This window comes from Natator depressus, chromosome 4 (genome assembly GCF_965152275.1).
Source record: "Natator depressus isolate rNatDep1 chromosome 4, rNatDep2.hap1, whole genome shotgun sequence".
In the NCBI taxonomy this organism is placed as follows: Eukaryota; Metazoa; Chordata; order Testudines; family Cheloniidae; genus Natator; species Natator depressus.
In genome coordinates this window covers 44935474-44961782 of record NC_134237.1, presented here as the reverse complement: position 1 = coordinate 44961782, position 26309 = coordinate 44935474, and the positions used below count along the sequence as shown (strand labels likewise).

The 26309-nt window shown below is 39.4% G+C and overlaps 1 protein-coding gene across 1 annotated transcript; it reads right to left on the bottom strand.

Moving 5' to 3' along the window:
• Nucleotides 1-1838: 1838 nt before the first annotated feature.
• LOC141986378 (UPF0462 protein C4orf33 homolog) lies at nt 1839-26181 on the bottom strand. Its single transcript, XM_074950811.1, has 7 exons — nt 26147-26181; nt 25310-25367; nt 21274-21454; nt 15870-15930; nt 12282-12330; nt 3544-3743; nt 1839-2016 (listed from the first exon to the last, which is right to left on the bottom strand). Exons 1-7 carry the CDS (start codon nt 26179-26181, stop codon nt 1929-1931), a joined length of 672 nt encoding a protein of 223 aa, XP_074806912.1. The 3' UTR covers nt 1839-1928.
• Nucleotides 26182-26309: the final 128 nt, after the last annotated feature.

Here is a 26309-nt window from a genome sequence, read left to right as displayed (position 1 = left end):
GACATTATAAGGAATGCAAGAGAAGGCTTTAAAGATATTGGGCCAAATTCAGCTCTGGAGCTGATTTCATGAGGAGTTCTGCCTACTTAAGCCAGAATCATATTTGATCCAGCTTCTAGAAACGCACATAACTCTGCAATACACTTAACTACACTGTGTTTCCATTTTGTCTCATTGTTGGACTACTGGTATATGAACTCCAAAATCCACTTTACTAGAGTCTGAAAAGTTCTAAAATCAGCAAATGATGTGGAATGCCTGTAGGCAGGAAAATAGACTGATTATCACCTGCTTCGTGGATTGCAGTATTTTATCGATGCCTGACAACTGGATAAGATAGCACAGGACACCTTGAATGGTCAGTAATAGTCCAGTGAAAATTACCCTGAAAACCAACATTTGTAAAGGAAAAAGACCCTACAATCAACTCTAGTACTTCCAGGCATCTATAAAAATCTAAGTTCAAAACAGAGTCGTTATTAATAGACCACTTACAGCAATTCTGCTTATGTACTTTAAGCAATCATGATTAGTTTTGATGTGACTGGAACTAACAGCTTATCTTATATTGACTAGATCACCTCTGACAACAGTGAAAGATTTCCATTCTGTAGTTTAATCTGATTTCTTTCAGTGGGGTAGAGTGGAATTCATCTTTTGTAGAAGCAGCAAAGTTTTCAGCCTCTAGAACCTACAGATCTTTTGAGATCCATGTGGCTCCAGGGGAAAGGCTGGCCTGCCACGGATGTTTTCCAGCACCAAAGTGAAAAGCTCCATGGTGGCAAGTTATGGAGCTGTCTGGGGAGAAAGAACTCATGCATATGAGCTTCACTTCCTTTATTATGTTTTTGTTATTTGTATTACAATAGCACCCAGAAGCCCTAGCCAGTGTCCCCTATCGTGCAGGGCACTGTGCAAAACACATAATAAAAGGCAGCATCTGCCCTAAAATTTTACAGTCTAAATTCTGTACTTTCTTTTTTTTGTAAGATTTCCTCTAAGAGTTGAGTAACTGTCCTGCCCCCTTATTTTGTTTTGGAGCAAAAGTTCTCTTTATAATCCAAAAAGAGTAATCTGTATGGTATTGGACCCTGAAGAGAATAGAATAATTTTTTGTAGGGGTGAAAGTAAATATTGCACGATATAGTGCCTTAGTTTATGTCTTTATGCTGATCTCCAGCTTCATCCTCTGAGAGCACCATGAGTCTGCATCATGGTCCCTTTTAAAAAAACATCTATCCAACAGACTGACATTCCTCTATCAAGGATAATACCTGGTTTTAGTAACTCCCCCAACAGTATTTCCCAAAAGTCACACTGAAATATATTACATGGTAATCTGCAAAGTCAGACTCCAAACCAGAGAAGGAAAAAAATTCCATAATGGCTATAATTAGACAGCCTTCAGCTGCTAGACAGGGATACTTCTCTCCCACACCCACACTAGGAAGTGGCTTTTGTGACTACAGAGCTTACCTGGGCTAGACACTCTTTTCTTGACTGCACCACTAGTGTCTAGCTTACGAATATTAGTATCATTTGTATTTCACAGACAGATCAAAATAATTTAATTGGTTTCTATTAACTTTATAAGAAGTGTTTTAGGAAGATAAAACATGCCTTGAAAGAGTGAACTTAAAACACCCATTATGCCTTAAAACACCCATTATCCCCTTTTTATCATTTAATTGTTAAAAAGAATCAATATAAAACAAAACATGATCAAAAGAAACAGCCTCTTAAATTATTTATTTTAATTGCCACATCAATTTGAAGCTGTGACACAATACAACTTAGTTCTAGCAATTTGAAAATATACTTTTAAATAATTTGGGGGTAAGGGTGTTTTGTTTGGGTTTGTTTTGTTTTGTTTTCTAATAACTGTGTTTGTGATTTAGAGAGTTACTTGATTGTAGACACTGATTAAGCTATTTCCATAGGTCTGATGCAGGTTGCTCCCAGATCTCTCCCATAATCCACTTTAGACTGAACTTTTTGAAATACTCCAGACGATGGCTATTGGTGAGAAACAGGCATAAAAAAAAGCAACTTGTAAGTAAAGAATACAAGTTTCAATACTCACTTTAATAATACACTTCAGAATGAACAGTTTGCTTCAAAGGTGAGCTGGAACCAAAATCTGCACTCAGAACACCACACACAATCATTGGACCCTATACTTTTGTGCACATAATCATTTCTGGGGGTAAATATAGTAGATGCTATTAAAATCTTGACAGTTATTGCAGTTCAGTATTCACTTTCACAGCTCTATTTGTGGGATTCCCTCTCTTTTGAACAGAAAACATGACAAATGCTCTAGTCATTGTAACTCCTGCAAGAAGTAAATGTCAATATTTTAACTATGCCAGCTGAAATAGTATTTCAAGGTCAAATTACTGAGGACACAAATGCTGCTTTTGCTCTCACAAATCAAACAGATATCAAAAAACTATCATTTGTGCCCACAAATAATTTAGCACACAAAATTGTGACCAAAAACTTAAAGGTCATTTGGCTGACAAAGCCAAAAAGAATTAACTCATTCAAAGGTTGCTCCCTCTAACTTATATCCAGCTACCTCTGGCTCTTAGACTATGTCTACACTGCAGCTGGGAGCAAGCCTAGGAGTTGGGTGGCTAGGCTGAGTCTCCATGAGAGCTACAATGTCCACACAACTATTTTTAGCATGGCAGCTGAAGCCCTATCTACCTGGGCTGAGAGGCTTGCTCCCCAGCTACAATGTAAAGACACCATAAGAAACCTTTTTGGCAAAGATTGCTGAAGTTTAGGGACAGCATAGCTGCGTCCTGCTCTGGGGTCAGGAGAGAGGGTGGAGTAGGAGCTTATATAGCAGTTCTATTCTACCTGAGTATTTCCCTGCATAGGGGGAATCCTCACATACTGGAACAAATGACTTTATGTCCGCTTTGCATCCAGAACAGCGCGAAGCAGCCAGAGCAGAGCTGCAAATCCAGCCCATAATTTTAAAAAAATCATGACCCATCTGGGACAAAAATGCCAATGGAGACTTTGAAGGGACTTTTTTGCTTAAAATCAAGCACCTGCTTAGGTGCTTTGTTCAACCAGGGCTTTGTAAGTTAGTACTGGAACCTTGAATTGGATCCATTAATGAACGGGGAAGAACTAGTGGAATATGCTTTCTACAGTTTGTTTGCATGTCACGGTATTATATTTCCTCTAGTATATACATTTCTCATAATTGTGAATGAAAAACACTTTTAAAAAAGGAAGTTCTGTATTCTCATCAGCTGAAATGTATTTTTTCAGATTACAGTCTGCCTCTGCTCTAGCAGTTTCATCTAAACCCTATTAAAGTAAATGAAAGGACTTCCATTTCCAGACTTCAATGAGCTTTGGATTGAGACCCAAAAGGCAGTTTCATAATTCCTAGCTGTGTCACGCTGAAAGTATTTTTCACCACATTACAGTGCAGTAGGAAGGATTTCCCAAATTCGCTGTATTAGTCGTCACAGACAAAAGAGAAAACAAGCATAAATAAGATACTGATTTTGTACTCACAAATTAGGCCCCTGTCCTGGTTCAATATCCTCTCTAGGTATTGGATAAAGAGCCTCATATGTTCTTCCAATTCCAGACCCATGGATGGCATAGGAATTCATCTTGTCAACACCAGGTGGGAAATACCTCCAAGGAATAAGTGCTGTGCCATTCCATTTGTTCCAGTTTATGTCTGCTTTAAATATCAAGTCGAGTCCTTTCTTTACACAGGATTAAAAAAAAAAATCAAAATGGCATCCTTGTTATTTAAATATAAAATTAATATCACTAAACATGTTGAACTAAGGCACCTTCAGACAAACATGAGTGTGTTTTTTAATGATCTAGATAATAGGGAATACTTATAAATGACATTAGATTTAAGAGTCTGTTAGTATTTCCATTAAAATATCAATTACTATTTCATAATTGTTTATCCATAATATATGGATTATTTTATCTCTCTCTAGTAATGAATTTGACATGTAAATTTAGAATAATGAAAACAAAGACAGTTGAAGATATGTTCATGCAGCAAACAATGTAACTGCATATGGAACAGAATTCTTGGATATTACTTTTACAAGTAGATACAAGTGCAGGTGTTGTAATACAAAACACAACTGAATTCTGTCACAGAAATTGACATTGATTAGTTGGTATCATTTTAATTGACTACCTATTTTCTTTCGCCAAGCTGTAACGTTAATAATGCACTTCAGAAGGAATGCAATGCTTTTGATAAGGGGAACAGATTCTGCTAATCTAATCCTCAATAATCAATCCCTGCAGGACCGTATAACCTCATTTCTTGAAGGATGCACAGATGAAAAAGTGTATTTATATTTTAATATTGAGGCAGAATCCCTGGGTGAGTGGTGCTGTCCATGTGCTATCAAAATATTTCCAGGGTCCCAGCTGTACTGCCTCACTTGGGTTACACCGCTGCATAGTTCTAATGGAATAGTGCTGCCATGGTCTGTTCCACTACGTTTTCCCCAGAATGCCAGGGTCTCCCTTCAGTCTACCATGTAAAGGAGGTATATATAAAAACTGATATAGAATTTCTATAGGGTTGGTGAAGAAGTGATGCATGGAGAATGCCTCGCCCCTACTTCCACCTGTTTCTAACCCTGCCCCCCCCCTTCCCATGTGCAGTTCCCAAGTCCCATGGAGGAAGGGGAAGAGGTAAGAGGACAATGCCACAGAAACAGCACTCTCCACTTACACTCCTCTCCATGGCAGAGATCCATGGATTTATTTTATTTATTATTTCCTCTGCCTGTGGAGATGAAGAAGACAATTTGGAACTCAGGTTCCTTCTTCTGAAGGCTAGAAAATAAAATAAAATCAGAGCCAAAAGAATAAATTCCTCACAAATGTACTATATATATATTCTAAGGCAAGGGTTAGCAAACATTTTTAAGAGGGAGGGTGAACTATATTCTAACACACAAATTGTACCATTTCACCTCCAAATCCCAATTCCCCTGCTATTCTCATTCCCACAGACCACTTCCCTCCTATTTGAGATGGCACAAAACACTTCCCTCACATTTTGAGAAACATAGGTCTCTGACAACTACAGCAACCACTTATGTGGAAAAGTAACATTAGGAAGTAAAGCAAAGTATTTTTAGCTATATTTTAATACAATTTGGAAGCTGAAAATGAAAAGAAGCCAGCACAATACACCCAGCAAGCTCTCCACAGACCATCAGCCAGTGCTCCGGGGACCCAAGTTTGGGGACATCTGTTCTAAAGTGACAACGATTGTGAAACAGGTTCACAAACCCCTTTTCAGTGGGACACCGATAGTGTATTATCTTTTAATTGTTTTTAATGATACTGTAGGTTGAAAACTTTTTCACTACTTCCCATGGCTGTGTCATTGCTAGGTCTTTTGGGTATTACATAGCAAGTTTATATACCCTCCAAAGAGTGCAGCCCTTCTCTGCAGATCATTCAACACTCTTTCTGGACAATACTACTTTCAACTTTTCTACTCATCATCTGTACAATGGTCTAATAAAGTGGTAACACATTTGTGTGTGCGTGCATGTATTCTTGGATTTATACATTATGCAAGGCACAGACTGTTACCATTCAAAATAGTCAGTAGCTAACGGCTTGCTAAAGCAGGGTTATACTCACTCTTATTATGGAAAGGTACAGAGTGAGGTTAAAGCCAGCTCCCATTCAAATTTGAGCTAAAAATCTTTAAAAGCTAAGGAGAACAGTGACTGTAGTTGAAATTGGATGAAAGTCTAAGAAAAAAGAGTTTGTGGAACACAGTATATCTATTGTCCCCCTGACTATTGCTGAAAGATTACAAGTAAGCCTATTAATTACAACCAAAGCAAATTCTCCTTCAACTTGACAGGCAGCCCTTCTGCTTTTAAAATCTTCAGTTCAGTTTCTAAAATAACTAGATTTTTCAAAAATCAGGAGACTCCTCGACTTGATGATTAATCACCTGAATGACTTTCAGGATTCAACACTGTATGCATCAGAGTTTTACTTATTCTTTTTGAAAGGTTCAATCATTTCTACAGAAAGCTTCAAATTTTTGACCACTTTACAGAATACAATAGAAAATTATGTTCTCCTGTAAAATTATATAGGATATTTCAAAAGCCTATGGACAGGATATCATTCTCTATTGAATTCTGTAAGTTTTTACTGTAATTTCTATATAATCCTATTAACCCTATCAGTGGCTGCCCAGATTTTTTCTGGTGACAGTAGCAGCCATCAGAGGTACTGATGAAAAATCACTCTGACCTCCATGTACAATTTGAAGACCAATAGCCATGCAGCCATAAGAACATAAGACAGACTGTTTGGGGTCAGACCAAAGGTTCATCTAGCCCGTATCCTGTCTTCTGACAGTAGCCAATGCCAGGTCCCCCAGAGGGAATGAACAAAACAGGTAATCATCAAGTTATTCATCCCCTGTCGCCCACTCCCAGCTTCTGTCAAACCTTTTCACTACTTCCCATGGCTGTGTCATTGGTAGGCCTTTTGGGTATTACACTTACCCCTACACCTTGCCTCTTGAGCCATGTCCACAACACAAGAATAACAGAATTTGGTCGACAGGAAGCCTACAAATTGGCAGTCATAGTGTAGAATCTGGCTTAGCTACTAAAGGAGTAGAGAACTATCACATTCTTGTCAAAATAAAGACCCATTGGGAAGTAACTGCAGGAAAGGACCTTGAAACACATACAGAGGGGTGGGTGGCAAGGAGGGCTGCTGATAAATTAAGTCAGCCATACCCTTAACGATAAATTGTGTGACCATGTAATAAAAGGTGCTAATATAATGTACATATGTGAAAAATGTTACTCTGAAATTTCCTGTCCTTTGTATGTGTAATATTCTCTGCTTAACACTGCCTTAAAATAGGTTTGTTGGGAGTATTTTTCATTTACACTGAAGTACACAGGGCTCTATGAGAATTTGTTTTTTCTCTTTTCTGAGAATCTTACCATTTGTGGGTATTACTCATTGGCAATTGAAAAATCTATTGCTATGACTGATATTGTGGAACTAGCCATGCTCACTCATGTGGTCACTGACTCTGATGCAGAGAGAATGAATCCCTGCATTGATTCCTTAAAAGAACACAATAACAAAAGGTCAAGATATTTTGATGCTCTGAAGTAATTTTTGTCAGTAAAGAAGATTTTTCAGAATACATTATCCTCAATTACAACCGACTGAGCCAAGTCAATGAAAAGAAAATATACTGAATTGTGCTGAAAAATAATCATAACTCTTTATATTTCCATTGCATCATTTCCTGGTATGCCTGCATTGTACAGAAATTGAACTATGATTCCATGACTATAGTGGATTTTAAATCAACCTGACATTGGTATTTGAAAAAGAAATATGTTTTAAGTTTGCTACTACGCAGTCCAGATTTCTATACATGCCATTGTATATTGCAAACTAATGGACTGTAGAGAATGCAATACTATTCTTTTATTTATTGGACTAGTCTTTACAGAACAGGGAATTAAGTCAAATTATGTTCTGTCTTTGGATGTTCATCTTGTCCTTTAAGATGACGTGACGTGAGGAAGAATAAATAGGCCATAATCTGATTACTCTTGCACTGGTGTAACTCCCTTGACTTCAGTGGAGTTACTTCTGATATATGCCATTGTATGTCAAGGAATCTCAAGCCCAGTGACTTTTCCTCTTCAAACAAACAGAACCACTTGTTCCTAAAATCAAAGTAGTTTGTTTCTCACTGCTGGGAAAAGACCAGTATTGTAAACAGGAGACTATAAGCGTAGCAATATGCTGTTCAGTTAAATTTTTCAAAACATGAAAAAGTAATTTCTTTATTTCCCCACCCCCTCACATTTTTAAATGTTCATAAGTAAAGGAACACTATCAAATTGAACATCAGTTAAACGTAGTTTCACGTACAACATCCACCTGAGTCCTACAGTCAGTGTTTATGGTTTTAAAATTCATACCCTTGGTTTTGGAATTTCTCTCTCCCCTGTTACCCTGTGAAAGACCCAAACATAACTGGATGATCTGATGAACTATCTGACTCTACAGGGGAAACAATGAAACTGATTATACAGGTCAAGTATGTACACAATAAACAATCCGACAAAACAAAACAAGTCTCACTCTCTCTTTAGCCTCAGTTATAGTAATCTTAGGTGTTAGAATACCTGTAACAGGTCTGTAACAACATATATGTGATCTTTATGTTGACAGAGTCCCTTTTTACAATAGCAATCTCTGGACTGGTCATTTCCTGGAAGTGAAACACCAGTTGCAGGAGACAAGGGGTTACATGAACGTTAAGGCTCCTCACTCAGCTGGTCAATAACCCATCAGCCATCACTGCTTAAATATTAGCCATATTTCATTCCCCAGGGCAAGATCTGGGAGTTTTGCCATTTATTTCAACAAGAGCAGGACTGGCACTTTAACTACAAGAACACTTTTTAAAATTGCACTTTACTCACCTTAAAAATCCTTTGTCAATACAGGAGGTGAACATTTTCTGATGAATTCTCACAAAGATACAGAGCCTCATGCTAAATCAAACATCATTACTACAGTGTATTGACCTTACAAAATCCATCTGCCAAAGATTTCATGCAAGACAGAAATCCTGTTCAACTCAACGGAAGCCTTAAGTGCAATGTTCAGTTAACTAACACTGTGAGCCAACAGTAAAAGTATATGTGCAACACAAGGATTTCAAGTGATATTGGACTGCTCAGTATTTAAATATTAATAAAAATAAATAAAAGGTCTAAAGTGACCTCAGTTGCTTACATAGTGTAACCAAAATTTGGATGTAAGAATGTGTCTAGTGGTGAATTTTTTTCATTATTAATTTGATAGTTACATCCATGGAACCAATTTACAACTGATTAGCAGGCATACAGGTATTACTCAAATAAACTGTACTATTACTATGATTTATGTTACAGGCAGTAACACAAATGATAGTAAATTTTACTTTATCCCTGATTACCACCAAGAAAAAAAAAAACAGCAGGGGAAGAGGCTAAAGAGAGCAGTGATTGCAATTTGCAAACCTGTCAGTAAAAAACAAAAGAAGTGAAAATCCATTAATTTTTAAAAGATATTACAGAAATTATTTTACCATGATTATTCTAAATTTTTTAAATCGTTTTTAAAAACAAATGACCTGTATTTAATCTTGAAGCTAGTATTCCTCAGACAGAGCCCTACCATGAAGTGAAATAGTTGGCAAAGTGAGCAACAGGGATAAAATGAACACCATTTTGCATTTTCCGAGGACTCATATTGAGAAATAACATTATTTTATTCTCATTGTAAAAAATCCTGTACAGTGAGAAAACATATTTTATAGTAATTTTTTAAATGTTTTCATTTTCAGAAAAGAGCCTTAGGGATTTTTCCTTTTTTAAAACATATTTTAACAATTGTTTTTATTGTATTTCTTTTTCAGCCACCACAAAGTAGTAAAAAACAAATTAAAATATGATGTAGAATATAAACATCAGATCCCTATACAATATGCACTTCCTGAGCTTAAGGAAGTCTGGAAATGTTACAGTGGTCCTTTCTGAAATGAACCAATCAAAACTAGTCTATGAGAGACAGATTTTCAAAAGTGTTCAAGCTCCCTTATAAGCACCTAAATAAGAGTCTAAATCTCCTTTAAAGATTATCTGCAATGGAAAGATATAAAGAAAATTATACAAAACTATATTTCATAAAGAAACTGAAAGTCTGGAAGGTTGTGAGTTTGTTTGTTTTTTCAGTACAAGCTGGCGGGGGTGGGAGGGAAAAGCACTGGTAAACTGATAGCATTCAGACATTGGAGCATGTATCTTACCCATCTATTTTGTACTGGACCCATTATTGTGATAGCTCAGTAAACCTGATTAACTGAGATGGGAAGAGGTCTTTATTCAGGTTGTTAAAAATAATTTGTATTTTGTTCCTATTCATTAACTCGCCCTATATTACCTTATATCAACTGGGAAAAAGATTCAGCACACCTGTCAATTCATCTAGCGGCTAAGGGAGCTCCTAATACACTTTGAGTTACCCCACAAGTTTACCAACAACACCTCTTTAAAATTAAGAAGACAGAAAGAGTTGAAATTTAATAGTGCAAAGTCATGCACTTAGGAACTAACAACAAGAATTTTTGCTATAAACTGGGGATTTATCAGTTGGACGAGACAGAGGCAGGGAAAGATCAGGGTGTATCAGTTGATCACAGAATAACTATGATGTGGCCACTGTCACAGCCAGGATACTAGACTAGATGGACTATTGGTCAGAACAAGTATAGCAGCTCCTGTTTTCCTATTTTCTTAACACTAGAGAAGGTTAGACTTTAATATTTCTAAGGTTAAAAACAGCAGGAAAAATATTAAAAATAAAGCAACACTTTTAGGTCTTCTCTATACACCATAAAGAGTAAAAAACTGAACAAACTCAATTCCTCTTTTCTTTTCAGGATCACCTGAACAGACTTTTCCATTGCAAACATTTAAAGGAAAACCATCAATATTCAGGGGTAGACAGTAATCTTACAATCCTCCCCTAATAATCTTCCCCAGGAATATTTCAGTTCTTTTCCTTGCTTCCCCCTTCCTCTAGCGGACAAGTAAACTGCACCATCCCTTTCTCTGGAGCAGCTCACTTTCCTCTGTGTACCATCTCAGATGTGCTGGCCAACACATTGAGGGGGCAGAACCAAGACTCTGCCCAGTCCCAGACCCTGCTAACCAATTATCCACCCCCCTTTACAGGAAGAGGAATAGCATCTTGGTGGTAGTTGCTCTTTCCTTCACACTATGAGCAGCAGGCACAGGTGAATCAACGGTTACCGCAGGCCCACTTGTTCCCTTGTGTGAGTGCACAGCTAGGGTCAGGATCTTTACCTCACTTTTTCACATAGCTGAAAACAGGTAAATTATGTAAATCTTCACTATCTTCACTCATGTGTGCCTATTTCTGCAATAACAACCTAGGCACCTAGTTTTGAGCATTTAGTTCACAATATTTTATGTTCTATGTCAAAGATTTCCAATCTGTAGGCTACAGAACACTTACTGGTAGTCTGTGGAAAGCTGGCTGGTCACTTGCTGTTGGATCTCCTGTTTGTTTCCAAATACTATAGTGCATTGGAGACCACTAAAAATGCATTCAATACTTCTCTAACAATACTCGCTATGTAGATAATAGCTGTAGTTTAAAGATTATGAACTGGATAGGTGGGGAGTGAAGGATAGTCCACAAAACAAGTTCACTAATAATTAAGGCTACAATTTAGTCACAGAGGTCACGGCAGTCATGGATTCCGTGACTTCACTGGACCTCTGTGACTTCTTCAGCTTCAGCTGTCCGCAGCTGAAGCCAGGGCTGGAACTGGGGCTATGCTCCCCACATAGCCCTGCCATTGGGGCCGCAGCCGGGGCCATGCACTCGTGCCCCAATGTTTGCAGCAGGGCCACAGCCGGGGCCATGTACTCCTGCCCTGCAGCAGGGGCCACAGCCACAGTCATGCGTTCCTGCCCTGTGGCCTGTGGTGTGGGCCACAGTTGGGGCCATTCGCTCCTGCCCTGCGGCGGGGGCCACAGCCAAGACTGTACACCTCTGCCACGCGGCTTGCACAGTTATTTTTAGTAAAAGTCAGGGACAGGTCACGGGCTCCGTGAATTTTTGTTTGTTGCCCGTGACCTGTCCCTGACTTTTACTAAAAATAACTGTGACAAAAATCTTAGCCTTACTAATAATATATGGTCCATCCTGTGAAACAGTTTGAGAATCTTTGTTCTAAGCTAAAAAACCAGCCTGGAGAGGGAACACAAGCTAACTCCTGACCAGTAAGGTGCTGAGAGTCCGTTCTGTGAGATACATCATTCAGAGGTGAGGAGAAATGGCACCATGCAGGAGGTACCTTGCAGAATCAAGCCCTAAAATCCCTGTCCCTGGAACTTTTCTGATATCATTGAGATCAGAGTAAATAAAGTAATAATAAAAGACCCTCGTTCATTTGTGCTCCTTAAAACACAAAGATCAAAAATAATAATATTGCCAAGTGGAAAAAACAGCAAAATTAGTGATGAAAGAAATCTTATTTTCTGAACAGCTATTACAAGCAACTGAGTACAAGGGAAAACACTATAACAAGTACTTAAAAAAAAAAAAAAAGCTGTTTTTAGTTTTCATTTCATTGTTAAATGTTTCTGCGGAACATTACTCACTTCAAAACAGTTTCCTCCAGAGAGCAATAATACAAGATGTTGTCCATGCCTAGCCAAAGATAAACATGAGAAAAAAAGAGAATTTCAGTTATAATGTCAAAACAAATTCCATAACTAGCTCAGAGTCCTCCCTTGTAAAATATTGAAGAATTTAATTTAACATCTAATCTCATCTTCAACTAGTCAGAAGTTTGTTCCCTGAAGACTTCAGTCAAGTTGACTGATCAGTCCTAATTCCCACTGGTAATGGAAGTGACAAACATATGCATTCAGACACTTTAAAGGCAGTGGTCTATTTTATCCCCATTAGAATAGATTACAACAGTGATCAGTTCAAATTAAAATGGTACCCAAATTTAAGTTATGTCTAGACACAGAGAATAAATCAAAACTTCATCATCTAACTTTTTTGCTACATCAGAAGTTAATTACTACATAGGAAAATCAATTTAAAGACCAGCTGCATAATCAGTGATGAATTCTATAAACAAGTGCCCCAAAGATAGTGAGATTTCAACATCCTACCAGCCCACAATCAATGTAACATCTTGTTTCACACAGAGAGAGAGATATCTTCATCATTTATGTCAGTGTTAAATAAATAACTTCCATTTACTCAAACCTCTGTTTACAAACTCAGTAAACAAACTCCCCCTTCTCTGTAAACATGAAGAATGTATGATTGCTTGATCTTTCAATAATTATATATATTTTAATTAATATGTTCTAGTTAGTTGTGTAGAGACCCATAGTTAATAATATAGCTTGATCCAGATGTGGTGACAACTTGCAGCATATTGTATGCTTTTTAAAATGCTGTGCCTCTATGGATTTGATACAATATTTGCAGTGTTTCATTTACAATAATGGGCCCTGAACCTGTGAGACACTGAGCACCCTCAGTTCACGCAAGAGAACCCCATGAAATTTGAGGGTGAGTGGCAACCTGCAGAAGGTACTCAGCAACTCACAGAATCAGGCCCAAAATTTTCAGAATTAGGATTGAAGATTTTATGGGATTTTTAAAAATATATACATTATAAAAATAAGTAAAATGACATACAAGGCATATTTCTATCTGGGTACTCTGGAAATAACAATAGAGGTTTGTATTAACGAACTTAGGAATGGAACTTGAAATTTGCGAACTGGACATCTAGAGTAGATTGTTTTCATTAAGGTCCAAATTCGCATACTCTTACTTACGCTGCGTAGTGCCACCAATAGCCCCACTGATTCCAAGGGGAATATTTCTGGAGTAAGTTACTGCTCATCATGCGTGACCATCTCATAGTTATGAATTGAAAAATGTATGCTTAAAGACAGATGAAATGTGCATGTGCATGCAACTCAAGAATGCTCACTTTTGGAAAAATGGCAAAGAGGCAGCAGCAGTTGGGGTTAACCCACCTCACACTAACATTCTTAGCTTTCACCATTTCATTCCCCTGATTTTTGTCCTACATTATGTGTTTTTAAGAAAGCTTAATGCCAGTGTCTCTTGTGGTTTAAATCTATATGATGTCTCAGAAAAATTAAAATTTTTAATATAAGACTTTTGATCATTTGAACCTGCAAAAAAAAAAAAAAATTCAAAAAACCCACAAATACATAGGAACACATGGTCCTTGACTTGTTGCTGAAAGTTAACTGTAGGTCTGTAAGCAGTGGAGTGGTTAAGTTTTTACCAAGAATCTCCATATGTTACAAATAAAGCCAATAAAAATAAATAGATCACCATGATACACAGCATCTTCAGGGTCTAGATGCAATTATGAGCTGCCTAAGTATCAATCTGGTGGCTTCTGATAACATCTGAGTCTCTTGCCCGACTTCTAATGTGGTAATCTCTCCATTCCCTATTCATTATTTTAATTTGTAATATGGCACGTGCTAAGATACATCAAAACCATAATTAGCACCCCCCCAAGAAACAGGTAGTACTAGATGACTACCATTATTTTTTCTAGTAACAAACAATTAAATATTGCACTTAGCCCCTGAATTTTTTTTAAATAAACAACCCCACATTTATGACCAGAATTAATTAGTCAGATTACAGCTGGCTGCCAAGCCACAAGTAGTAAGAGTTCTAAATAAACCCGTCATTATGCAGTGTATATAAATGCCTCATTTCAAGAGCAGTACTATTAATAGTTTATATGAATCTTCACATTTTTTAAATTTAAAAAATAAGTGATTACACATTTGCTGTGACTCAGAAGCAGTTTTCCATACGTGGGATGGAATACAGGATATGTTCCATTAAGTGTAAATGGAGCAGACAATTTTTCTAATTAATAAAGATAATCTTTGAGTGACAAGCCAAGAGCTTTCATGGATGAACTAACATTCTGAGTCTTTAGTCTCTCGGGTTTATGGGTTATGGGGGCAAAAGAATCCAAAGATCTCTGGGGCCATGGATGAGAAAAATTTGATAAAATAGCTGTCACTAGAACTGGCTGGAAAACAAGAATTCCATTTTGAGAAAAATGTTGAGGTTTTGACATTTGGTTCCATTCTGATGCAGAGCAAAACCAAGGTTTATTTTTTGCTGAGATAGAGAGGCCCTAGATTCTCCGAGTGGTTAGAGGCTAGATATGTTCCCTAACCACTGGGCTGTTTTGGGATCTCTCTCTTTCTCCCCTGCCCCTGTCCTGGACCTGAGAAACTCTCATCATACCCAATATGGTCTGAAAAAAGTTTTTGTTTCAATAAATGTGCATTTTCTAATAAAAAAAATTGTCAAAGAGTTCCCGACCAGCTTTAGCTACCAAACTCTGGAAAACATTAAGATATTTAAACTCCTTTTTATATCACTGCATTTCCTTTTCAATAATTTCTCATTACCTATGGACTGGAGCTTTTCCTGTGTAATTAGCATTCTTTGTATGCCTAATTTAAGGCATAAAGCTGCTGGAATTCTCTGCAGCATAAAACAATGGCGGTGGGGAGGGAAATCCTTCCAGGTTTATTCATACTATGGCCAAGCTGCTGCCTGCGTAAAGTTTTCTCTGTTCTTTATCTGTGTTACTAAGAGCAGAGGTGATGTTGGGAGTGCAGCGGGGGAGTCCTTTTACAAGATCCAAGGTTGCAAACAAATTACAACCTAGAATTTGAGGTCCACATAATATGCACAGTAAGATATATGTAAGAGCTGGGACAGCAATGTACTTCAAATAGAGTTATCAAAAGGGTGTAAAATTGGAATAAAGTTTAACTACTCAAGCTAGCTTTCCCTACCCACCCCACAAGCCCTACTGCAGCACCAGTCCTGACTTGTCATCTTATATTCATCTAGCCGCTGACTGTTCCTCTCCACGTGCAGCACCTCCATATTCCCCTCACTCACACTCAGGCCTCCAGTTCTCCCTGTCATACGTTACACCCGTATATAAACTGGTTTCATTAAAAAATAGTTAATGCCTGAAACTAACGCCCCCAACGTCAATGTACAGTATGCCACTTACAAAAAACAAAAAAAGAAAAAAAAATCAGCAATACCTCTGAACATAAAGGTTACAAAGAACAAGGATTTAGAGGAGAAACATCAACAATGCATCATCAGTATTATAAATCAAAACTTACGGGCAAAGTTCCACTTCGAGATAGTCTTTAGTCTCACTACTCAGAAAAAAGGATTCAACAACTGTAAAAAAAACAAACAAACAAACAAACAATTCCAAGAATTAAGAAAGTTTGCACTTAGGAAAAGTGAATACCATAAGGCTACTGCCTGTGATTATATCCGTGGGATAGTCTCAGTCTTCACAGATAAACCACATGTCCTCTAAATTATTCTTTTATTCATCTTTAAGATGTTTCGGGCATTGCAGAGTTGTGAGGATGGAAAGACTGTCTCAATAATGTGATACACTCACATATTCATAATATGATTATTTTTCTCACATGACAAATACAAATACTGTCTGTGATGGGATCTCTAGGCATATTGTGTAGTTAAACACTGATATATTTGGAAGGGGACAGATTTGGTATTGAAGGAATAGGGTAGACTAGTCTGCTTTGACCTTACCCCTGAAGAAACCTGCCACCAAAAGAAGCCTTTAAATAAAGGTTTACCAGGATTCTAAAAGGTTTCGCTTGACTTTTTAGTGAAAATTCTGATTGTTCTGAACCAGTCTTCTCCTGCCTGATAAACACACTTTTGTTTCTGCATTGCAGCATTGCACTTTGTAATGGGTAAGCAATCCAAAATATGAAAGAATGCTACTGTTAGAGCTGGGCAACATTTTTTACAAAAAAGTTTTCTTGAGGAAAAATTGCCTTATTTAAAAATGAAGTTTTATTTACAAATTGTTGACATCTTCAGAACGTTCCTTTTCTCAAAACTTTTTGGGATATTTTTAATCAACTTTATTATCAAAAATCATCATCAACTTTTTTTCCTAACTAAAAATGTCATTTATGTTAAATAGAAATGTTTGTAAAATGCAAATGAAATGTTCATGTTCAGTAACGTTCAGTAAATGAAAGTGTTCAATTTCAAATGCAATTTTGATTTAAAAAAACCTGATGCAGAGACATTCACAAACAAACAAAAAAAACCTTTAAAACCCTGCAAAATAGAAGATTTCAAAGTTTCTCAAAAAATAGTTTCTTTTTCAGTCAGCTTCAGCCAGCATGTGTATATATATTTAAGTAATTTTAACTGCAAACCTTCTTAGACTTCTAGAAAATTAATATTCCAAAACACGTTTTATGTTCATCTGTCGTCCAGTTGCTCCTAAATATAACTGTTTATTTTATAGGATTAATTTTAGCAATTCTTCTCGTACATACAGAGCATAATATTTTAACTCAGAGACTCTTAATTTGTTAACAAACTAAATATTTTTCATATCTTGACACAACTGATCATTTTGAGGCACACCCTACAATGCACCAGAAAAAGGAGGAGGAGTCATTGAGATAGTTCTGTTCCCTTCCAACCTCGGCTGCAGAAGACATTACACCTACCAAACAAAAACATTTGAGTGCATCCCAATGATCTGTGAGGCAAAGACAATAGAAAACTAGAGCTCCTAGTGATTTACAGACCTCCAGATGGAAAGCCTATCAACTTCCTGGAGGAAACTTCTAGAGCTACTGTCCAGCATGGTATTGGAATCCCTCAGATTCCTTGTCCCCAGTGACCTCAACCTCCATATAGACAATGAACATGATACAGTAGTACTTGATCTCATGGTCTACATGGAAACCATGGGATTCTCCCAGGCAGGCTCTAGATCAGAGGTGGGCAAACTACGGCCCGTGGGCCACATCCAGCCCACAGGACCATCCTGCCCAGCCCCTGAGCTCCTGGCTGGGGAAGCTAGTCCCCAGCCCCTCCCCCGCTGTTTCCCCTTCTCCGCAGCTATGCCGCCATGCGGGCAGCATGGCTCATACCTGCCCACCTTCCATGCTTTCCAATAAGCCTGTCCTGCTGCTCTGAGCAGCATGGTAAGGGGGTGGGGGGAATGGGGGGTTGGGTAAGGGGCAGGAGGTCCCGGGGGGCAGTTGGATGGGGTGGATGTTTGCGGGGGGGTGGGGCGGTCAGGAGACAGGGAGCGGGGGGGGTTGGATGGGGGTGGGGTCCCAAGGGGGAAGGTTAGGGGCGGGGGGTCCTCGGAGGGGGCGGTCAGGGGACAAGGAGCAGGGAGGGTTGGATGGGTTGGGAGTTCTGAGGGGGGCAGTCAGGGGTCGGGAAGTGGGAGGGGGCGGGAGCCAGGCTGTTTGCGGAGGCACAGCCTTCCCTACCTGGCCCTCCATACCATTTCGCAACCCTGATGTGGCCCTCGGGACAAAAAATTTGCCCGCCCCTGCTCTAGACCCAGACATGCAAGTGGACATATGTTGGATCCTATCTTCAGCCTAGGAGTGTATATTGTAGACAACAACAACATACCATTTTCCATACGATCATAACCTCGTCCAGACAAGATCATTGCCTTTCTTCCTTCCCACAATGACAGTGAGCATCCAAATGCTGATCCACCCCTGAAGATTCCTGAATTCTCTAGGTTTGCAACTCAGCACAGGAGGACAAGGTGCTGATGAGTTAGTACAACAGAACCATCACTTGATGTTCAGTACCACAGGGTGGCTTGAGACAAAGGCATCAGTCATAAATATAAAGGGAAGGGTAACCACCTTTCTGTATACAGAACTATAAATCCCTCCTGGCCAGAGGCAAAACCCTTTCATCTGTAAAGGGTTAAGAAGCTAAGATAACCTCGCTGGCACCTGACCAAAATGACCAATGAGGAGACAAGATACTTTCAAAGCTGGAGATGGGGGGGAACAAAGGGTCTGTCTGTGTGTGCGATGCTTTTGCTGGAAACAGATCAGGAATGCTCTTCAGATATCCTCAGAACTTCTGTTAAGTTAGTAAGTAATCTAGCTAGAAATGCGTTATATAGATTTACTTTGTTTAATGGCTGGTAAAATAGCTGTGCTGAACGGAATATACATTCCGTTCAGCACAGCTATTTTACCAGCCATTAAACAAAAGGAAATCTATATGACACACCCGTTCACCCAATTTGACCAAGAAGATCACCTTGATTCACAGATTAACCACTATAGAAGTCGTGCATAGGCAGAAAGTTAGAATGCCCATGGTACAAAAAGACACTTTGAATCCACCCACCAGCAGCACAAACAACTCTTACAGGACTACACCACAGCAATAAGGAGGCAAAATAAGCCTTCTACCCCGTGTAATCAATGCAATCAATGCAACAGACTGATGCCCACTACTAATGGAAATAGTCATTGCCTCCTTCAGAGACGTATACCTATCAAGCTTCTTGAAAAAATGTAATAGTTCATTTGATACTTAAGCCATCACTTAACCCTGAAAACCTCACAGCTAACATCCCATTTTCAACCTCCCATTCCTAGACAAAATAACTGAGAAAGTAGCAATCAAGCTCCAACAATGCTACATAAACCACCACCTTGGAAGACTCACAAGCAAGTTTCAGACAACAGCACAGAACATAGACAGCTGTGGCGATACTAAGAGATGGCATTCTTATGGCCAAGATTTCTAGGCTAATATTGCTGTACCTCTCTATAGCTTTTGACAAGTTGGACCACAAGGTACTGCTAACACTCCTACATGCAACAGCAGGAGTAAATAGACCAGCACTACAGTGGTTCCAATTGTACCTCTCCAGAAGAGCCCAGAGTGTGGTGATGGTTCCCCCACTCTGAAGGCCCTCACCTGTGAGGTCCTACAAGGATCCATACTATCCCTGCTTCTTTTTAATACCCACCTGAGAGATAGTGAGAGACCATGGGTTCAGCTGCCAACAGTATGCTGATGACACTCAACAATATACCTCATCCTCAAGTGATGCAGCCACCACCACTACTCAAATGTAGAACACCTACAAGAAATCAGCTCTTGGAATAAGAGCAGCTGCGCAAGCTGAACCCACGCAAGACCAAAGTGGTGCTCAATGGAAAGACAAAATGCTATATAGCAGCGGTTTTCAAACTTTAGCAACCTGGAGGACTCCCATTTTGATTTAAAATTTTTTGGGGATCCTCAAACCCCACAGCTCAACCCCAGGCCCTGCCCCCACCCCACCTCTTCCTGCCCCACCCCTGCCCCTCCTCTTCCCCACCTCTTTCCACCCCCTCCCCTGAGCACCCTGTCCCCACTCCTCCCCGTCCCTCCCAGTGCTTCCTGCATGCCGTTGAACAGCTATTCCCTGGCGTGCAGAAGCACTGGGAGGGATGGGGAGGAGTTGATCAGCAGGGCCAGTGGCCCCGGACATGATTCCTCCCCTCTCCCCCAAGCATGCCCCATCCCTGCTCCCCCCCCTCCCCCGTCCATCCCAGCGCCTCCTTCATACATGAAGCCACTGAACAGCTGTTCCCCAGCGTGCAGGAGGCACTGGGAGGGAGGGGGAGGAGTTGATCAGCGGGGCCCAGGGACCCCCTGGAGTATCCTCACAGACACCAGTTTGAGAAACACTGCTATATAGAACTATCATACACACTTTCCCAGTCTTCCATTGAAAGTATAAAGTCCCCATTCATCAAAGTGGTGCACAGGCTCACTGACTTTTCATGAAGTGTGGATGACCAGGCAGCTTCAGTATTTAAAAATGCCTTTTTTTTTTTAAAACCTCCAGCTTCATTCTTTCCCCACACATAACACCTGGCCAAAGTGATCCATACATTCATCACCTGGTAGATGGATTTCTGAAATTCACTGTGTATGAAGCCAAACTTGAAGACCATGTACAGGCTTCAGCTGGTACAAAATACAGCTGGCTGCGTCTCCAGAATACAGTCCACCATAAGCACACCAGGCCTGTTCTCAAATCCCTCTACTGTATCCCAGTCAGCTTCAATTGCTAGTTTAAAGCTTTAGTCCTAATCTTCAAAGCAATTAATGCACCAAGTCCCAGCTTCCTTAAAGACCAAATTTCCATTTATGAACCACCATGACAACTGTGATCTTCTAGGACAATGCAGATCACAAAGCCCAAGACAAAATAAATGAAAGCTGGGGAAAAAGCATTCTCAGCTGAACAGATCCAACTATGGAACAAGCTTCCAGAGGTCTAAAGTTACACAATACGTTTCTTTGAAAATTGTACTTGTGAGGGGGTCAAATCCTGGGAGTGGGGGAGGAGTAGGAAGGTATAAATACTCTTCAAGCGCCACTCAAGGTAAACTTTGTTCACTTGAGACAACAAAATAAGACACATAATATTATGAAAATCAGCAACATTTAATCATCCCTCTCCTTTTTTCATGATTTGATCACCGGTGAGCTAATAAGAATGTTGACATTTAAATTACCATTAGAGTCAACACTACTTTGAGTTAATGGGAGAAATTCTCTCAGAGCTATTTCAGGCTGTTTGCAGTCACAAGAAGATATTACTACATAGGTGTTAGTGTTTTTCCACATTCTGAAATCTAATCTCCATAACCGCGCATGTGTGTATATATTTATATTTCTCACCTTCATAATCCCAGAGTCCATCAAAAGGCTTTCCTGGCTCACCAGATGGGGCAGAAGGGTCATCAAAGAATAGGGAATTCACTTTCATTATTAATCCTTGGTCACCTGCCTCAAATCTGATGATCACCGGCTCATGCATCACCTCTGTGCTGTCCCAGGTATTTGTAATCTTGTATTCCAACTACAGAAGATTACAGAAGAGGAAAAAGAGAAATAATGTAAAATGGGTAAATGCTGGGTACCATCCTGTGGTATTGGGGATTGTGCCTTAATGTCTTATTAGCAAAAGCAGTATAAAGTTACCATTTATTTTGATGGATTCTGAATGTATGGGATCCTTTAAGGGGGAAAAAAGATGATGATTAGATGCATTAAAAAGGCATAAAAATATGATGATGCTAGGTTGAACAATGATCTCTCTTTTGGAGTAGTATCATTTGGCTGTGTGAGCTGATGTGCCAATCCAACAGCACCCTTTTTGGCCAGAAAGAGCATTGCACCAGTGGTCACTTGATTTGGCAGGGCAGTCAGTCAGCGCCTCTTGCCTGCGTCTCTGTGGTAGCCCCATTCTGGGCCATGGAGGTTGTTAGCCTCAGTCCCACTGAGATATGTAGGTTTTCCCCTTATACTTGGCATGGTCAGCTGATCTGAGTGCTCAAGGGTATGGAAATTCTTTCCATTCTCTAGTCTCTCAGAGAACCCAGACCTGCCCACTGCACTGGGTTCCAGCTCAGAACCCTAAAACCACAGAATCAGGCCTCAGCAACTCCTCCTGCTGTGCCCTGAACTCCTTCTTACCTCGCATTGTTTCTATAGGCTTTTCCAGCCCATAGATCCAGTCATCCCTTGTCTGGGTGTTGTCTCTGCACAGCTTCTCAGCACCTTACTGGAACAAGTTTCCTTCTCCAGGTTGCTTGCTTGCTCCCCTGGCAGCCACTCCACCCTTCTAATTCCCAGTTCTTTTATTTTCCCAGCTGCTGTGAGGCTGCCAGTCGCCATTGGCTAGCAGTACCTGCATTAACCCCTTGGTTGCCAGGTCACCATGTGATATATATACCCCAGGACAGGCCTCCTCAGCGGTGGCCAGTACATCCCTCGGCCCATGCTGCTTCCCACAGCCCCTATTGGCCGGGCACAGCGAACCATGGCCAGTGGGAGCCATGATCGGCCAAACTTGAGGACGCAGCAGGTAAAGAAACCGGCCCGGCCCGCCTGGGACTTTCCCTGAACAAGCAGCGTCCCAAGTTTGGGAAACACTGAAATAAAGTATTAAAAAGGCTAAATTCTCTGAAAAATCAGGTTATATGCATCTCAGATTGGGCATCCAATATTAGTAGACATTTCTGACATTCTCTCTGTGCCTCAGTTCTCCGACTCTAGAAAGCTCAGTACAAGTGGAATCTTCATAGAATTAATTTGCCAAACTCTAAAGAGTCTCTACTCATCTTGTGCAAACTGAAATTTTCAGAGGCAAAAAGCACAGCACTAAAAACAGTGTGACCCCCTATCTAATCTTTAGTTCCTGCTCCAAAGCATGGAACCATCATAGTTTCTCAGCAAAACAGTTGCAAGAATATTTTTAATATGAGCAAAGCAATGCATTTGTCCTTAACTTTATTCTGAGAAACATATTTTTAATGAAATTTTTCAAAAATTCATTTGGAAGCAGATATCTGACATGAAATATTTCATCCCAAACTATTAAAGTTTGGGAAAGTTATAAATAATTAAAAATAGGGTCTAATAATTGAAAGTATTTGGCAACCTTAATATTAGGTGTCACTACTTAAACTGCCTATAATAAAATATTATAGAACAAGAAATACTACTTAGCAGAGCATATAGTCAACCTATGGAATTCACAGCTGCAGGATACTGTAGCTAACATTTAAAAGAAAGAATAATTTTATGACAGCTATTACTCATGCCAAAGTGCAAGCTAATTGCCTGCAGCAGTGATCAGGAAGAAATCCTTCCATGCACAATTAGTGAGGTGAACCAGCAGGTTTGGGAAATTCTAGAGGCAGGATATTAAACTAGATGGAGTGATGATATGATCGACAAGGGCAAATTATATATTCCTATGAATATTCAGCCTAAAATACCTTACAATAATTTGCCTGTTGTGGAATACACAACATACTCAAACGTACTGTTCGTGTATTACTATAGCTACTAAAAATCCTGAATATATCATTTTGAAATGATCATGCCTAACGCAACCATACATATTGCCTCCTGGAGCTTCATATATCACTGTCGTGTTCACTACAGCAGCTTTTAACCAGAAGAAAAACAAGTCATGGAATGCACAGAAGTTTACTAGTACAAGTCTGGGTTTCTAGAACCGTGAATTCTCTTGCTGATATTATTAAAGATGCCATGATGCCAGCATACACGCAAGTGAACACAAAGGGTCTGGCTGTAGTAAGCGTTAACCAACATAATTAAGGGTTAAATCGGGAGTAAAGCAGCTTCCAGTACTTTTGATGAAGCATCTCTCGAGTACACAGCAAAATAAAGTTGTTTACTGAATAGGAAAGGAGAAATACCGTGCAATTATCAAGCTTCAATAATGTTATTACAAATATATTGTAATTAAGGAAAGTGTGGTACACTTTAGAAATGGAGTTAACATGAAGAAGATTAAATTAATATTTTTAAAGTTGTACATAAAGCATATTGAAAATTGTGTCATGCACACTTCAGAAACATTTACCTTGTCTGGAACTGAAAATACACCAAGGGTAAGATTCTGTGAAGTGTCTTTCAGAGACACAAAGTAGAACTTCTAAAAGTATTAAATAACAGAGGAAAATAAATAATAAAAAGCTCTACGCTTTATTGCTTCTTTGAAGTTGCCAAAAGATGTCCTCATTATTTGAAGAAGACTTTTTATGCTGCTTGGTTTTTTTCCACTGTAAATATTAAGTCCTGATTTTCCATTCCACTGGATAAAAATCTGATTAAGGTCATGTTTCTATACCACAAAGAAGCAGCAAAAGGCATAAAGAAAATTTCAGAGTTTTCCTTTCAGGCTACGTCTACACTGTGGACCTTACAGTGGCACAGCTGTACCGCTGCAGCTATGCCACTAGAAGGTCTCCTGTGTAGCCGCTCTATGCCAGTGGGCGAGAGCTCTCCTGCCAGCATAATTAAATCACCCGCAATGAGCAGAGGTAGCTATGTCTACACCAGCACTTTCGTCGGTGAAACTTATGTCAGTCTGGGTATATTTTTTCACACTTCTATCTGGCAAAAGTTTTGCCGACAAAAGTGCTAGTGCAGGCAAAGCCTAAGAAAACTACCTCTATTCATCAAAATGAGGGAAAACTACCTCTATTCATCAGGGGGAGGGATAGCTCAGTGGTTTGAGCAGTAGCCTGCTAAACCCAGGGTTGTGAGTTCAATCCTGGAGGGGACCATTTGGGATCTGGGGTAAAAATTGGGGATTGACCCTGCTTTGAGCAGGGGGTTGGACTAGATGACCTCCTGAGGTCCCTTCCTGAAGGGTTCACCTAGCGTTCATGCACCTGGAAACAGTCAGGGCACACCCTGACTGTTGTGTAGAAGCAATGCACACATTGCTCTGTCCAAGGACATGGACCATGGGAAGTCAATTAAAGGACAGTAACCGTGGGAAGCTTGCTTGGCCTGGGCTCAAGGCCTGAGAACTAGGATTGTAGAGGCTGGTAAATAAGAATATTAATCAAAGTCATATTATTTCCTTTGTTGATGCCTTCTGCGGTTGGAGTATGTAATGCACAAGGGGGAGAGAAATAAAAGGGGAGCTGGAAAAGCTGACGGGGGCAATCCAGTCAGCAAACCAGCCTGCTTGCTTGCCTAAAGCCATGTCCTGTCTTGTATTGAACTGCCACACCTTCCAACCCTGGTATTCTATGAAAAGTACTTAAGGCATTATCGGCTTTTTGGAAGGCGTGCATAAGTTCATATTAAACTTTTGAAGAATAACATATCCTTTAAACCATTTTCTTATGTCACAAACATTTTTAAGTTATAACTCTTACAAACTTACCTCACTCGTTTTACCCTCCAGTGATTTTGTCTGATGATTATTAACGAAAACATTTCTACTTTAGGGAACATAAAAAAGATAAAAACTGTGAATAGATAATGATATGGTGTAATTTAGTATTTCTGTTGATATGACATACAATCACACAACTTAGAAATATAGCAGTCAAAATCAGTTCTATACAACCACAATTTTTGAGGGATTCCTTATTTTACGAATAATATAGGGGAGTGGAATAGGATGAAGATAGCTGGGTTGGTAAAGCATCATTTTGATAACCTTCTTCTTCCATCTAGTGGCAAGAAAGAGTAAAAAACTAGGTATCTGGGAACACTGTCATAAAACATTTCCAAATGCCAACTCCAAAGACTCATTGATGTGACAAAGAGTGGGTGAGTAATGCAGAAAGCCTAAAGTTTATGTATGAGTTCATAAGGGTGATCAAAAAATAAAGTCAGAAAGAATTAGAAATATACAAGCTAAGACAAGTCAAAGTTCTGTTTTTGCAGGTATATTATTCATTCAGCTTAATATTTGAATTTTCCAGACTAATCAGTCTAGATAATTTGACTATATGAGAACTTGTCACTATCTGATGCTGGATTCTGACTCAGTTGCTGAGATTTCCAGTGTACGGTTCTGCAAAAGTAAGGAGTCTCTATGAAATTTTACTGCAACTGCTTAAGAATCTATTCAGCCCTCAGATGTCACAATGATCAGAGTTATCTAAGGACCAAGACAGATAGTTCTGAGGCATCTATTGCCCTGTAACTGGGGGTTTTAGGGAAATGTAAAAAAGAAAGTGTTATTAAAAATCAATTATTTCCTCTGAATTACCATTCACAGGAGTTTTGCCATGTTGGAAAAACCATGCGTATTAGGATTTGGATGCTATGCAAGGGGAGGAAGTGGGTAAGTAACAGGAACTGTTATATTAAATAAGACCAGTGCTACATCTAGTCCCAAACCGTGCTCTTTGTTGGCCTGAAGCTTCAAAGGA